This window comes from Homalodisca vitripennis, chromosome 6 (assembly GCF_021130785.1).
Source record: "Homalodisca vitripennis isolate AUS2020 chromosome 6, UT_GWSS_2.1, whole genome shotgun sequence".
Classification (NCBI taxonomy): domain Eukaryota; kingdom Metazoa; phylum Arthropoda; class Insecta; order Hemiptera; family Cicadellidae; genus Homalodisca; species Homalodisca vitripennis.
Genome location: NC_060212.1, coordinates 34,759,701 through 34,773,078, shown reverse-complemented (window position 1 = coordinate 34,773,078; position 13,378 = coordinate 34,759,701). Strand labels below are relative to the sequence as shown.

Sequence of the window (13,378 nt, the reverse complement as noted above, 5' to 3'; positions counted from 1 at the left end):
GACCTGATGTAGCACAACCTCGATTCTATTTGCCATGATCAAAGGCTCGCTGCTCTCGCTTTATTTTCACTTTTTTACTCTTTTTTTTATTACTTCCGCTACTGTAAATATTCTGTACCACAATGTCCAAGAATCTCATTTATGGGTACCTTACATGCATAAATTCACAATTTTGTTCATTGAATTTAATTTTATAGTACTGTTTAAATAATATCCCTAACACACTACACATTGACGTTGCTGTCTACAATACACTACTATCTCTTGAAATGCTTGGTATTTCCCGTCTTATTGGAACCTCTGCGATATTTACGTATTTTCCATTTTTCTCCATAAAAGGATTAATTTGGACTATTGCAAGAGTTTTAAAATAATAATAGCCACATCGGTCAAGCCGTTCTTATCAACGATTTTCTTAATGCTTTTCGATATTGAAAACGTATTCAGCTAAACATGATCATGCCAGTTAACTTATTTTATTAGTTATACTATCTGTACAGATAAGATTTAATATGTTAAATGGTTATAAAAAACCAATTAATCATAATTAACTGAAATAAAAATGTGAAATACAAAGATATGATGACCCTAGATAAGCGAAAAAAAAAAATTTATTTAATTAATAAAAAATAAATTTATTTAATTTAAATACATCTAATTCCAGAAATATAATACAAAGTTGTTTAAAGTACATACAGACTTTAACTTCTTTGTCTTAGCATGAGCATGAAACATTGGTTCTTTGTTTAAAGTTTATTACTTAGGAATATACTTTATATACCTCCTTGAAATGCAGTGTTTTATGTTTATAACATTAATGATGGAAAATATCTGGAAAGCAGTTATCTTTTGTAACATTGGTATTAAACAGTGGTTTCTCCAATTCAAACAGTTATGCATTAGTCTTAAATGTATGAAATAACGGAACTATTGAAACTGAGGGGTGCTAATTCAGCACCTTGACCATGTCCGTGTACTGAATAAGCACCCTATTCAAATCAGGGGAAAGGGGGGTGCTAATTAAGCGCCTTGTCCATGTCCGTGTACTGAATAAGCACCCTATTCAAATCAGGGGAAAGGGGGGTGCTAATTAAGCACCTTGTCCATGTCCGTGTACTGAATAAGCACCCTATTCAAATCAGGGGAAAGGGGGGTGCTAATTAAGCGCCTTGACCATGTCCGTGTACTGAATAAGCACCCTATTCAAATCAGGGGAAAGGGGGGTGCTAATTAAGCGCCTTGTCCATGTCCGTGTACTGAATAAGCACCCTATTCAAATCAGGGGAAAGGGGGGTGCTAATTAAGCGCCTTGTCCATGTCCACTTACTGAATAAGCACCCTGCTAATTCAATGCCTTAACCGTGTCCTTGCACTGAATAAGCACCCACTTGAAATCGGGAGATTCTAATTCAGCGCCATTGCTTGTGTCCATGTGCTGAATAAGCACCTCCCTAATTCAGAGTCCTTAAGAAGAAGGAATTAAGAGAGTAGATTTCAATTCTCGAAACTGTTATACTTTATTCTAGAACTAATGTAAAAATCTTTAGTTTTCTAAATGTAAGAGTCTGTTCAATTTTTGATAGATCCTTTAAGCTGTCTACAAGCTTTTAGTACCTATTGTTGTAGAGTAAAAGTAAGTTTCGACTAAAACAAATCCATAATATCCTGTAAAATGGGTAAAATATTTTGTGAAAACAATGCAGTAAATCTTACTTTAATATATTATGTGCTACGTACAAGAGGAAATCAAGGTCTAATTTTAGTGAGATGAAAAAAATATTGAAGGGACTTGATATCCTTAATTGTTTCTCAAAAATAACAAAAACACAATACTTTCAAAGTGTGTAATAAGAAAATTAGTCACTAAATATTGCTTTATATTTATATAAAAGTAGTTTATAAAATTAATCTAAAATTTACCTTATACAGAAGTAATTACTGTTATAAAACCTCATTAAACCTGTTTCAAAATGAAACAAGCCCTTTTATACTAGATTTATTTTTATTGGAGACTAGTGTAATACCAAAAAAACAAACAACTATTACCTACAATTTATAATGTTGCAGATAAACTTATGTATGAAAACATTTTTTAAGGTTGCTTTTTTCATCATTCAAGATTAAATTTGCTAATTTTTTGAGGAGATTGGAGAAGATATCTAACAGTTAACTAAAACATATATATCCTTAAAAATAAAATATCCTTCCAGTACAGCCAAAAAAGTTAATACTGCCTGCAGTTGGCATATTGAAATTAAATTTAAAATGCTATTAAAATTTATGAACTTCAAAATCCATACCACAGTTGTTGTGTTGGTAATGTCTTATCAATGATAAAGTGGACTTTAACATTCTTGTAAATGGTTACTACCATTAAATCTTTTGAGACATTAAAAATTTAAAAGCATGGCATTGAAATTTTTAAAAGAGGTTTAAAGATTTGACATTTTGATAGAATATTGACTAAGACTAAACCAAGTCAAGTACAAGTAGGAATGATGTACCATATTAGGTTGAAATCTTTTCATTTACGTATTGAAATATAATCATGTTTTTCAGAACTTTTCACACTCCACGTTTAAAACTTTAAAGAAATATAAACCATTCCAATTCACACATGTTTCTGCAATTTTTCAAGGATTCCAAGTTAAGTGGTTCAGGATAAAAATGAAACCCCACACAGTTATTTATGGTTTTAAAACTACAATTTTAATTTTCCAATTCGCACCATGGCGAAATATTGCTAATAAAGTTAAAATCTTTACAAATTTCGGCTTTGCTGTGAAGAGCCATCTTCAGTTAACAGATGTTAAACCAAAACTAACAGAACCAATAACATACATCAAAACAAATCAACCAAAACCAAATGTGTTATTTGTTAGCTTTTAAAAATTAATAGAGCAGAAAGACTTGTATCATGACTGTTAGTAGTCAGCCAATCAGGTGATCAATATGGCTTCTTTATCACGTGCTGCCAGCTTTTGGATAATCTGACGCTGTTTTCTTTGTTGAAATTATTTATATTTTTTATTATTTTAAAATTTTTGGACACTTAATTGTAGTGTGTAATTTTTTTAAATATTGAATTTTATCAAATTTTGTTGTACCTTTGGTTTTGCATCCATACTTGATTTTTGAATATCATGTTTTGTGTGCTTAATGTTTTCACAAACACATGTAAATATTAAACATTTTATTTCCCCCTTGTAGACTGAGCCACAACATATTCAAAATCGTATATGACATTCGAGATGTACACATTGGAATTGTGTTCTCTTCTAGTTAAGAACATCCTTAATTTTTAAGCAGGCTTGAATACTATTTTATAATTTATTCCTTGGATCTAATGAAGATAGACCAGTCTTAAAGTGAAGAACATCCAAAACTGGCCTATCTTCCTTAAATTTAAGGAACAGGCAATAAAAGTGTTGTGAAATCAAATTGAGAGAATAGCATCCCTCAACTGCTTGTAGGTTCACGCATCTGATAAAATAACAAGTCAACATTTGTTTATGTATTTTGTCTAAATAGGTTGAATTGATCAATGGTGACGAATAACATTCCACAGTGCTTGTACAGTAGTTTGCTTTACAGTACAAGTACAGTTCCACAATGAAAGGCAATTTCATTGCTTTTTATTTTAAAGATTCTTTCTGAAGCAACATAGCTAAAGTTCAGAAGCAACATTTGTGAAGGTGGCAGTGCTCTAGAATGGTCTTTGAAAGGAACTTTGGAGCAGTGCTCTGCAAATACAACATCTTTGAATCCATGAAAACATGAAGTAATTCCGTTTTTACAAGAACAAACATGATAATAATCAACTCTAATATGTTTGACTTCTACAATGATAGCTTTGCTTTATTCATCACAAGTTTATAATAGTGGACTTTCTTCATTGAACTTAGCTGACTCTAACCTTCCAGTCTTTTCAACGATCTATACCAATTTCTAGTCCTGAAACTGTCTAAGTTGTATAATAGACAACTCGTTTTGTTTTACAAATATAATACTGTTAGATTGCTGTGTTATATATTGTCTATACATTGCTATTTTTCTTTTTGAGAATGTTGTATTCAAAATAGCAATGTTGTTAATAAATAAATAAAATAATTGTATCTGTGTAGGAGAGAACATGCTCACGCTAGAGTTCTTGTTTACTAGATCGGAGGTTGATTTGATTTACATACATATCCCAATAGACAGGGTTTAAACAAATATGCTCACTCTTAGAGTTCATGTTTACTAGATCGGAGGTTGATTTGATTTACATACATATCCCAATGGACAGGGTTTAAACAAACATGCTCACACTAGAGTTCATGTTTACTAGATCAGAGTTTGATTTGATTTACATACATATCCCAATGGACAGGGTTTAAACAAACATGCTCACACTAGAGTTCATGTTTACTAGATCAGAGGTTTATTTGATTTACATACATATCCCAATGGACAGGGTTTAAACAAATATGCTCACTCTTAGAGTTCATGTTTACTAGATCGGAGGTTGATTTGATTTATATACATATCCCAATGGACAGGGTTTAAACAAACATGCTCACGCTAGAGTTCTTGTTTACTAGATCGGAGGTTGATTTGATTTACATACATATCCCAATAGACAGGGTTTAAACAAATATGCTCACTCTTAGAGTTCATGTTTACTAGATCGGAGGTTGATTTGATTTACATACATATCCCAATGGACAGGGTTTTTAAAACAAACATGCTCACACTAGAATTAATGTTTACTAGATCAGAGTTTGATTTGATTTACATACATATCCCAATGGACAGGGTTTAAACAAACATGCTCACACTAGAGTTCATGTTTACTAGATCAGAGGTTTATTTGATTTACATACATATCCCAATGGACAGGGTTTAAAACAAATATGCTCACTCTTAGAGTTCATGTTTACTAGATCGGAGGTTGATTTGATTTACATACATATCCCAATGGACAGGGTTTAAACAAACATGCTCACGCTAGAGTTCTTGTTTACTAGATCGGAGGTTGATTTGATTTACATACATATCCCAATAGACAGGGTTTAAACAAATATGCTCACTCTTAGAGTTCATGTTTACTAGATCGGAGGTTGATTTGATTTACATACATACCCCAATGGACAGGGTTTAAACAAACATGCTCACACTAGAGTTCATGTTTACTAGATCAGAGGTTTCTTTGATTTACATACATATCCCAATGGACAGGGTTTAAACAAACATGCTCACACTAGAGTTCATGTTTACTAGATCAGAGGTTTATTTGATTTACATACATATCCCAATGGACAGGGTTTAAACAAATATGCTCACTCTTAGAGTTCATGTTTACTAGATCGGAGGTTGATTTGATTTACATACATATCCCAATGGACAGGGTTTAAACAAACATGCTCACACTAGAGTTCATGTTTACTAGATCAGAGTTTGATTTGATTTACATACATATCCCAATGGACAGGGTTTAAACAAACATGCTCACACTAGAGTTCATGTTTACTAGATCAGAGGTTTATTTGATTTACATACATATCCCAATGGACAGGGTTTAAACAAACATGCTCACACTAGAGTTCATGTTTACTAGATCAGAGTTTGATTTGATTTACATACATATCCCAATGGACAGGGTTTAAACAAGCATGCTCACACTAGAGTTCATGTTTACTAGATCAGAGGTTTATTTGATTTACATACATATCCCAATGGACATGGTTTAAACAAACATGCTCACACTAGAGTTCATGTTTACTAGATCAGAGGTTTATTTGATTTACATACATATCCCAATGGACAGGGTTTAAACAAACATGCTCACACTAGAGTTCATGTGTACTAGATCGGAGGTTTATTTGATTTACATACATATCCCAATGGACAGAGTTTAAACAGACATTCTCACACTAGAGTTCATGTTTACTAGATCAGAGTTTGATTTCATTTACATACATATCCCAATGGACAGGGTTTAAACAAACATGCTCACACTAGAGTTCATGTTTACTAGATCAGAGGTTTATTTGATTTACATACATATCCCAATGGACATGGTTTAAACAAACATGCTCACACTAGAGTTCATGTTTACTAGATCAGAGGTTTATTTGATTTACATACATATACCAATGGACAGGGTTTAAACAAACATGCTCACACTAGAGTTCATGTTTACTAGATCAGAGGTTTGATTTGATTTACATACATATCCCAATGGACAGGGTTTAAACAAATATGCTCACTCTTAGAGTTCATGTTTACTAGATCGGAGGTTGATTTGATTTACATACATACCCCAATGGACAGGGTTTAAACAAATATGCTCACTCTTAGAGTTCATGTTTACTAGATCGGAGGTTGATTTGATTTACATACATACCCCAATGGACAGGGTTTAAACAAACATGCTCACACTAGAGTTCATGTTTACTAGATCAGAGGTTTCTTTGATTTACATACATATCCCAATGGACAGGGTTTTAAACAAACATGCTCACACTAGAGTTCATGTTTTACTAGATCAGAGGTTTATTTGATTTACATACATATCCCAATGGACTGGGTTTAAACAAATATGCTCACTCTTAGAGTTCATGTTTACTAGATCGGAGGTTGATTTGATTTACATACATATCCCAATGGACAGGGTTTAAACAAACATGCTCACACTAGAGTTCATGTTTACTAGATCAGAGTTTGATTTGATTTACATACATATCCCAATGGACAGGGTTTAAACAAACATGCTCACACTAGAGTTCATGTTTACTAGATCAGAGGTTTATTTGATTTACATACATATCCCAATGGACAGGGTTTAAACAAACATGCTCACACTAGAGTTCATGTTTACTAGATCAGAGGTTTATTTGATTTACATACATATCCCAATGGACAGGGTTTAAACAAACATGCTCACACTAGAGTTTCATGTTTACTAGATCAGAGTTTGATTTGATTTACATACATATCCCAATGGACAGGGTTTAAACAAACATGCTCACACTAGAGTTCATGTTTACTAGATCAGAGTTTGATTTGATTTACATACATATCCCAATGGACAGGGTTTAAACAAACATGCTCACACTAGAGTTCATGTTTACTAGATCAGAGTTTGATTTGATTTACATACATATCCCAATGGACAGGGTTTAAACAAACATGCTCACACTAGAGTTCATGTTTACTAGATCAGAGGTTTATTTGATTTACATACATATCCCAATGGACAGGGTTTAAACAAACATGCTCACACTAGAGTTTCATGTTTACTAGATCAGAGGTTTATTTGATTTACATACATATCCCAATGGACAGGGTTTAAACAAACATGCTCACTCTTAGAGTTCATGTTTACTAGATCAGAGGTTTATTTGATTTACATACATATCCCAATAGACAGAGTTTAAACATAAGTGGAAGTCACAAATATATACAAATCTGGCCCTCTAATAACAAACTCTGTAAGTAGAGGATTTAAAATTATGTTTTTTGTATAGAAGCTGGCTACAAGAATACGTCATATATTGTGATTAGACTTTTTCAATTGTTGAAGTAAATCATGCATCAATCCTATCTGTCATGTTGTTTCTCATGGTGGACCTAGTCGTGTAAAATTCTAGCTTTTATTTATAAGTTTCATTTCACTTTTGTCTACTCAATGCCCAACAGGGAATGAAATGAGATACAATAAGCAAAGACATATTGTATATTTTCACATTCCCAAGTCTACAACAACAGTGTTCAATGGTTCTGTACAATGCAAACTATTGTTCCATTTCATTTTATATCATCTTCAGGTCTGGAAAATTATGTTATTTTAAAAACTGAGGGCTGAAAGCTTTTTAAAGGTGTGAGCTTAATAAAAAACAATAAAAGAATATCCAACATTTTCCATTGTTATTCGTTACAAAAATCAATGCTGGTTTAAAGGACTGGAATCTATTGTTTTCAGCTCTCAAAAATATCTTGAGACAAGGATAAACGCGATCAAAAATTTTAAAAAACCTATTGTTAATGAAATTGCCAGAATCAAACATAACAGCAAACAAGTTATGTGTTAAAAACGTCAAGCATATATCTGTAAGTCCAGAGTAGTAATAAGAAGCATAAACCATATTACTGCACAATAAAGGAGCATTGCACAATAACTGGCGTTCACAGCTGGGTAAGGGTTTTAAAAATATTTTGGCACCTAGTATAATTTGCAATGCTTCAGGGTGGTCTAGACAATCCTGGACTTCTCATAACAATCACCCTACTGACGAGCATGGAAATAGTGCTCCAACACTTTTAGTATAATCAACCTGTACATCAGAAATTCCTTGTTAAACTGAAAATCCTACTATCTGGTTTCTTCAATGTAAATAAATTATGACCATATACAGCTTCATCAAAATAGTATGAATGAAACTGTATAGAAAACCCTGATACATTTGAAATCTGTTTAATTAGTCAGAAACGGTCACTGGGGTACACAATGGTAAATAAAAAACCGACCGTTATTTAAAAAATTTAAAATACTCACACTACCAGGTTTATACATTTTTTTAATTTAGTCAATAAAAACCTAAACACCTTTGACCAATACAAAAATCAGCATAATCATAATACTAGACACAAAACTCTTCTTGTCTTTCCAATTCATAAAACTTCTTTATTTGAAAAAGTCCACTATATGCGGGAATTCGCTTATTTAATTGTTTACCTTTATCACTAAAAGAGCTTAAAAATAATAATGTTTAAAATAGTATTAAAAACCTCCTCATAGAAAAAGCTTATTACAGTGTAAATGAAATGCAGAAAGATTTTTAAAATAATATAACTAATCAATTTTAAAATCACAACCCATGCAATTATTCATTATTACGCCATATTATCACTTCAGTCTATGTAAAAATAAGGATGATTTGTTATTCTTTATAGACATAATACAATATAGAATACATGCAGAACATACTGCAACGCTTGTATTTTAGTTATACATTTAAAAAACTTGATCATGCACCTGTTTGTATTACTTATGTATTCAAATGTCAATGTGCAATAAATACTTTGAATTTGAAATAATCACTTTTACAGTACTCTACCTTAATTTAATATAGATCTTATAAATGGATTAAGAAACATGCAAAAGAACACTCTCAACTGTTAATGGTAAGCTAGTTACTGTTTTAGGTAGTTTGATTTGACAAAATGTGTGACTTTCTCTAGTAAATGTAAAGAAAAATTTTTAATTTGTAACCTTTTACTGAGAAATATTTTTATTTTGCAGTTTCAGTCCAAGTGATAGTAAGTTTGCCACCTGCTCAGATGACGGAACGATTAAAATTTGGGACTTTCAACGCTGCCAAGAAGAGAGGACATTAAGAGGCGAGTTGAACGATTTCACTTAGTATAATATCAACTTTTACAATCTATTCATACAAGGGGGTACCCAAAAAAACCGGAATTATTTTATAAAAATTATATATTATCAAATTTTTTACAATACGACCTTATCTCCTTCAAAATAATCTCCATTACAACTAATACACTTGTCCCAACGGTATTTCCATTGATCAAAACATTTTTTGTAGTCATCTTTAGAAATGGCTGCAAGCTCGAGCTTCGTTTTTTTCTTAACCTCTTCAACGCTGTCAAATCGTTGACCTTTCAAGCCTCTTTTCATGTGTGGAAATAAAAAAAAGTCACATGGAGCGAGGTCAGGCGAGTAAGGTGCGTGGGGCAGCGGAACCATGCCGTTTTTGGGTAAAAAACTGCCTAACTGAGATGGCTGTGTGTGCCGGTGCGTTGTCGTGGTGGAAGAACCAGTCTCCAGTCTGCCACAAATCGGGTCTTTTCTGGCGAACACTGTTGCGCAATCTTCTTAAAATCTCCAAATAAAATGTTTGGTTGACAGTCTGACCTGGAGGAACAAACTCAGAATGAACAATGCCTTTAGCATCAAAAAAGCAAATCAACATGGTTTTGATGTTTGATTTGACTTGCCAACATTTTTTTGGACAAGGTGAAGATGGCGACTTCCATGGGCTTGACTGTTGCTTCGTTTCTGGGTCATAACCATAGCACCATGACTCATCACCAGTAATTACCTTTTCCAGAAAATCGGGATCATTTTCGAGATGTTCTTTCAGAAGGCGGCAAGTTTCAACTCGATGTGCCTTTTAATGGTCAGTCAGAAGTCGAGGAACAAATTTGGCAGCAACCCTTTTCAGTCCTAAATCTCCTGTTAAAATTCGCTGAACCGAGCTCCAAGTTAACCCACTACTCTCTGATAGTTCCTCAATTGTCTGTCGACGGTCGGTGAGCACAAGTTCACGAATTTTCTCAACATTTTCGTCCTTTCGAGAGGTTGATGGACGTCCAGAACGAGGTTTGTCTTCAATCGACATGTCGCCATTTTTAAATCGAGCGAACCACTCGTAGACCTGAGTTTTCCCCATAGCATCATCTTTGTAAGCTGTATTCAACATTAAAATAGTTTCTGCAGCATTTTTACCAAGTAAAAAACAAAATTTCACAGCTGCACGTTGTTCACTTAAACTTGCCATGAAAAAAATGAAACAAGAACAAAACAGGGTTAGCGAAAACAGTCACTACGAACGAACAGAATGCACTAGGACAACGGAACTGGGGTCACTGAGCTTGCAATGGGTTGCGCGACACACGCCTAGCGGCAGGAATGTGTACTACACGCTGCCAGCAATACAATTCCGGTTACTTTTGGGTACCCCCTCGTATAGTTATTTTTAATGTAGTTTTATTCTTCAATAATTATCATTTCTTTAAATAAAACTCAGAATTTAAAAAGCATTAAAATATCATTATTTTTAGGAGTGTTACTTGACTGATAGTCTATGTTAAATTGTTGAAATAACATAATTTTATAAAATCATCGGGTACATGTGAACTTTACAACTGCCGTCGTGTACCCAATTGGGTACACACCGGGCTCTTTTTGTCATTATTGTTTAAAAATTCTACAGCAAATAAAAACAGCCAAAAATAAGCCGTTGTCGTTAACATGCTAAAATGTAAGTTTTTATGTCAAAATTAAGTATGCGTACATAAGACCATGTCTGAATATACTATCTGAAGATATTAATGCCAATAAAAGATTTTCAGTAGTATATTTTAGTAAAACCTAATTCAAATTATTACAAAGTGTAATTGTGTTGTAAAATAATATGGAAAATTGGGATAAAACTAGTAGTTACACATTGATTGCTGCCTAAAACAAAGTTTATTGACTAAATGATAGATTTTATTGGTTATTCCTAAGTAACTTTTTATTATAACATGGCAATCTGTATTAAATCAGCAATTGGATTTATTTTATAAAAATATAATTCGCTTGGGTTTTCCCCACCAGTGAGGTACAACTGGTACACATGTTAATTTTACGGGAAACTACTAAAATTTGAATTTGATGTTCAAAGCTAAACAAAGCACCAGATTACAGTTGCATAGAATGTTTGTAAAAATGTTACTTTTACTGTTTGTTGATACCACTTTTCTGGCTTTTACTTTTACTCTTAATTATTAATAATAATTAACAACAAGTCATAAAATAACAATCAAAATTTTACTTCAGAACAGAAAAGTGTATCATTAATATGTTTACATTACAGAACTTTTGGTGTTATATTGTGTGAAACACTTTAGATAAGTCAATAAATTGGGCTAATACGTAACATCCTTTACTAAATTGTTATTACATAGTCCTTTTACATAGCGTATTACATTTTCAGTAGATCCTCTTAGAGTTGTACAAGATTTGGGACTGTAAGTAGTACATTGGTAGCCTACTATAGTAAATGTAATTATGTGAATACTATGAATCGTATCTAAGGCACAAGTCACTAAGTAACGGTCCTGAATCTGCAGTGCCTGGTTTCCTCTTGATTAAGAATCAAGAATCAAAAAGCTTTATAATTGTCATTAAATACATAAGTGTACAATAGACATTGTCATGAACATAGTAAACATGTATTATAAATAAGAACTATATTACAATAAAATTATTTTTAAGTGGTTCATGTATTAAAATTATCGCTTAAACACATTTATAAATAAAAAAAAATTAAAAACATATACAATAATTTTAAAAAATAACAAAGTTTACAGTTTACATTAAGGTTTTTGTATCACAGTTAGACAATAGACAATCTTTATTTGCCAAAAACATTAATAAAAATGTATAACAATGGTAAAAAATAAAATAAAATTCGCTAAGCTACAGCATGCTTGAGTTAAAAAAGTCGTCTATATCTAAAAAGTTTTTTAAATTGTAGATACATTTCTTAATCAAAATGTTTTTCATGTGTTTCTTGAACAAATTGACTGGCATAGTTTCAATGGAATTAGGTAGTACACTATAAAATTTAATATCTTGGTATTGGAAACTTTTCTGAGTTAAACTGAAAGTACACTTGCTATTAATCAGCCTATGCTTGTTTCCTGTGCATGATTGTGAACTGCTAATTGAGCTAATTCCTTAAATCTATTTAAATTCCTTCTAACAAACATTAAAATGGATAAAATATACATGGATGGTAATGTTAGTGCACCAAGTTTCTTAAAAAGACTCGAAACCCACTCTCTCCTATTTGAATTAACGGTAGAAGCGAACAGTCTTGTGGTGGTCTGACCGTGTCATGTTGCAGGTCACGGAGCAGACGTTAAGTGTGTCCACTGGCACCCTCAGAAGGGCCTCGTCATCTCCGGCAGCAAGGATAACCAACAGCCCGTCAAACTGTGGGACCCCAAGACTGGGCAGTCGCTCGCTACTTTGTAAGTTTCAAGTGGTACCTTCAAGTAGTAAAGTAACTTTTATCTCTGACCAGTGAGTGTTTCACTGTAATATTACTGCAAGTTAAAAATTCCAAAGATCTTACGAAAGAGTACGCAAATAATTATTCGGAGGATTAATGATCTACCAGCATTGAATCGCACCACTGTCATTTTTCAACACTTCTTGTTAGAAAAAGGCAGAACATACACTTTGCTTTTGTAATGTTCCAAGTGTAATTGATAAATATTTTGCAACTCTCATTAGATAATGACTCGAGTTGCAGGTATTCATACCAATTCTAGTCTGTTTCAACCTTGATGGACCACATTTGGTAAGGATATTAATGCAGTTCTGAGAGAGCCATTTGATTTTCGTGTTGTTTTCAGATTTGTCTTTGTCGAGCCATTAGGAATTGCCTACATTTATCAGATGAATTAATTAGGACAGAATTTGCAATTCAAGTGATAAGTTGTAATGGATTAGGACAAGCAGAAAGTGACTCTTTAGCCTTGGGCAGATGTTAGCAAGGATATAAAAGTGTAAGCAGTGCTTGATATTTATTAAAAAAAA

General features: G+C 32.8%; 1 protein-coding gene across 1 annotated transcript in view; it reads left to right on the top strand.

Moving 5' to 3' along the window:
- LOC124364266 (pre-mRNA 3' end processing protein WDR33) overlaps positions 1–13,378 on the top strand; it is a 70,361-nt gene that overhangs the window by 42,505 nt on the left and 14,478 nt on the right. Inside the window, exons 5-6 of the mRNA XM_046819612.1 lie at positions 9,287–9,384; positions 12,681–12,807. Of these exons, the coding sequence (XP_046675568.1) occupies positions 9,287–9,384; positions 12,681–12,807 (225 nt within the window). The remainder of the gene's footprint in view (positions 1–9,286; positions 9,385–12,680; positions 12,808–13,378) is intronic.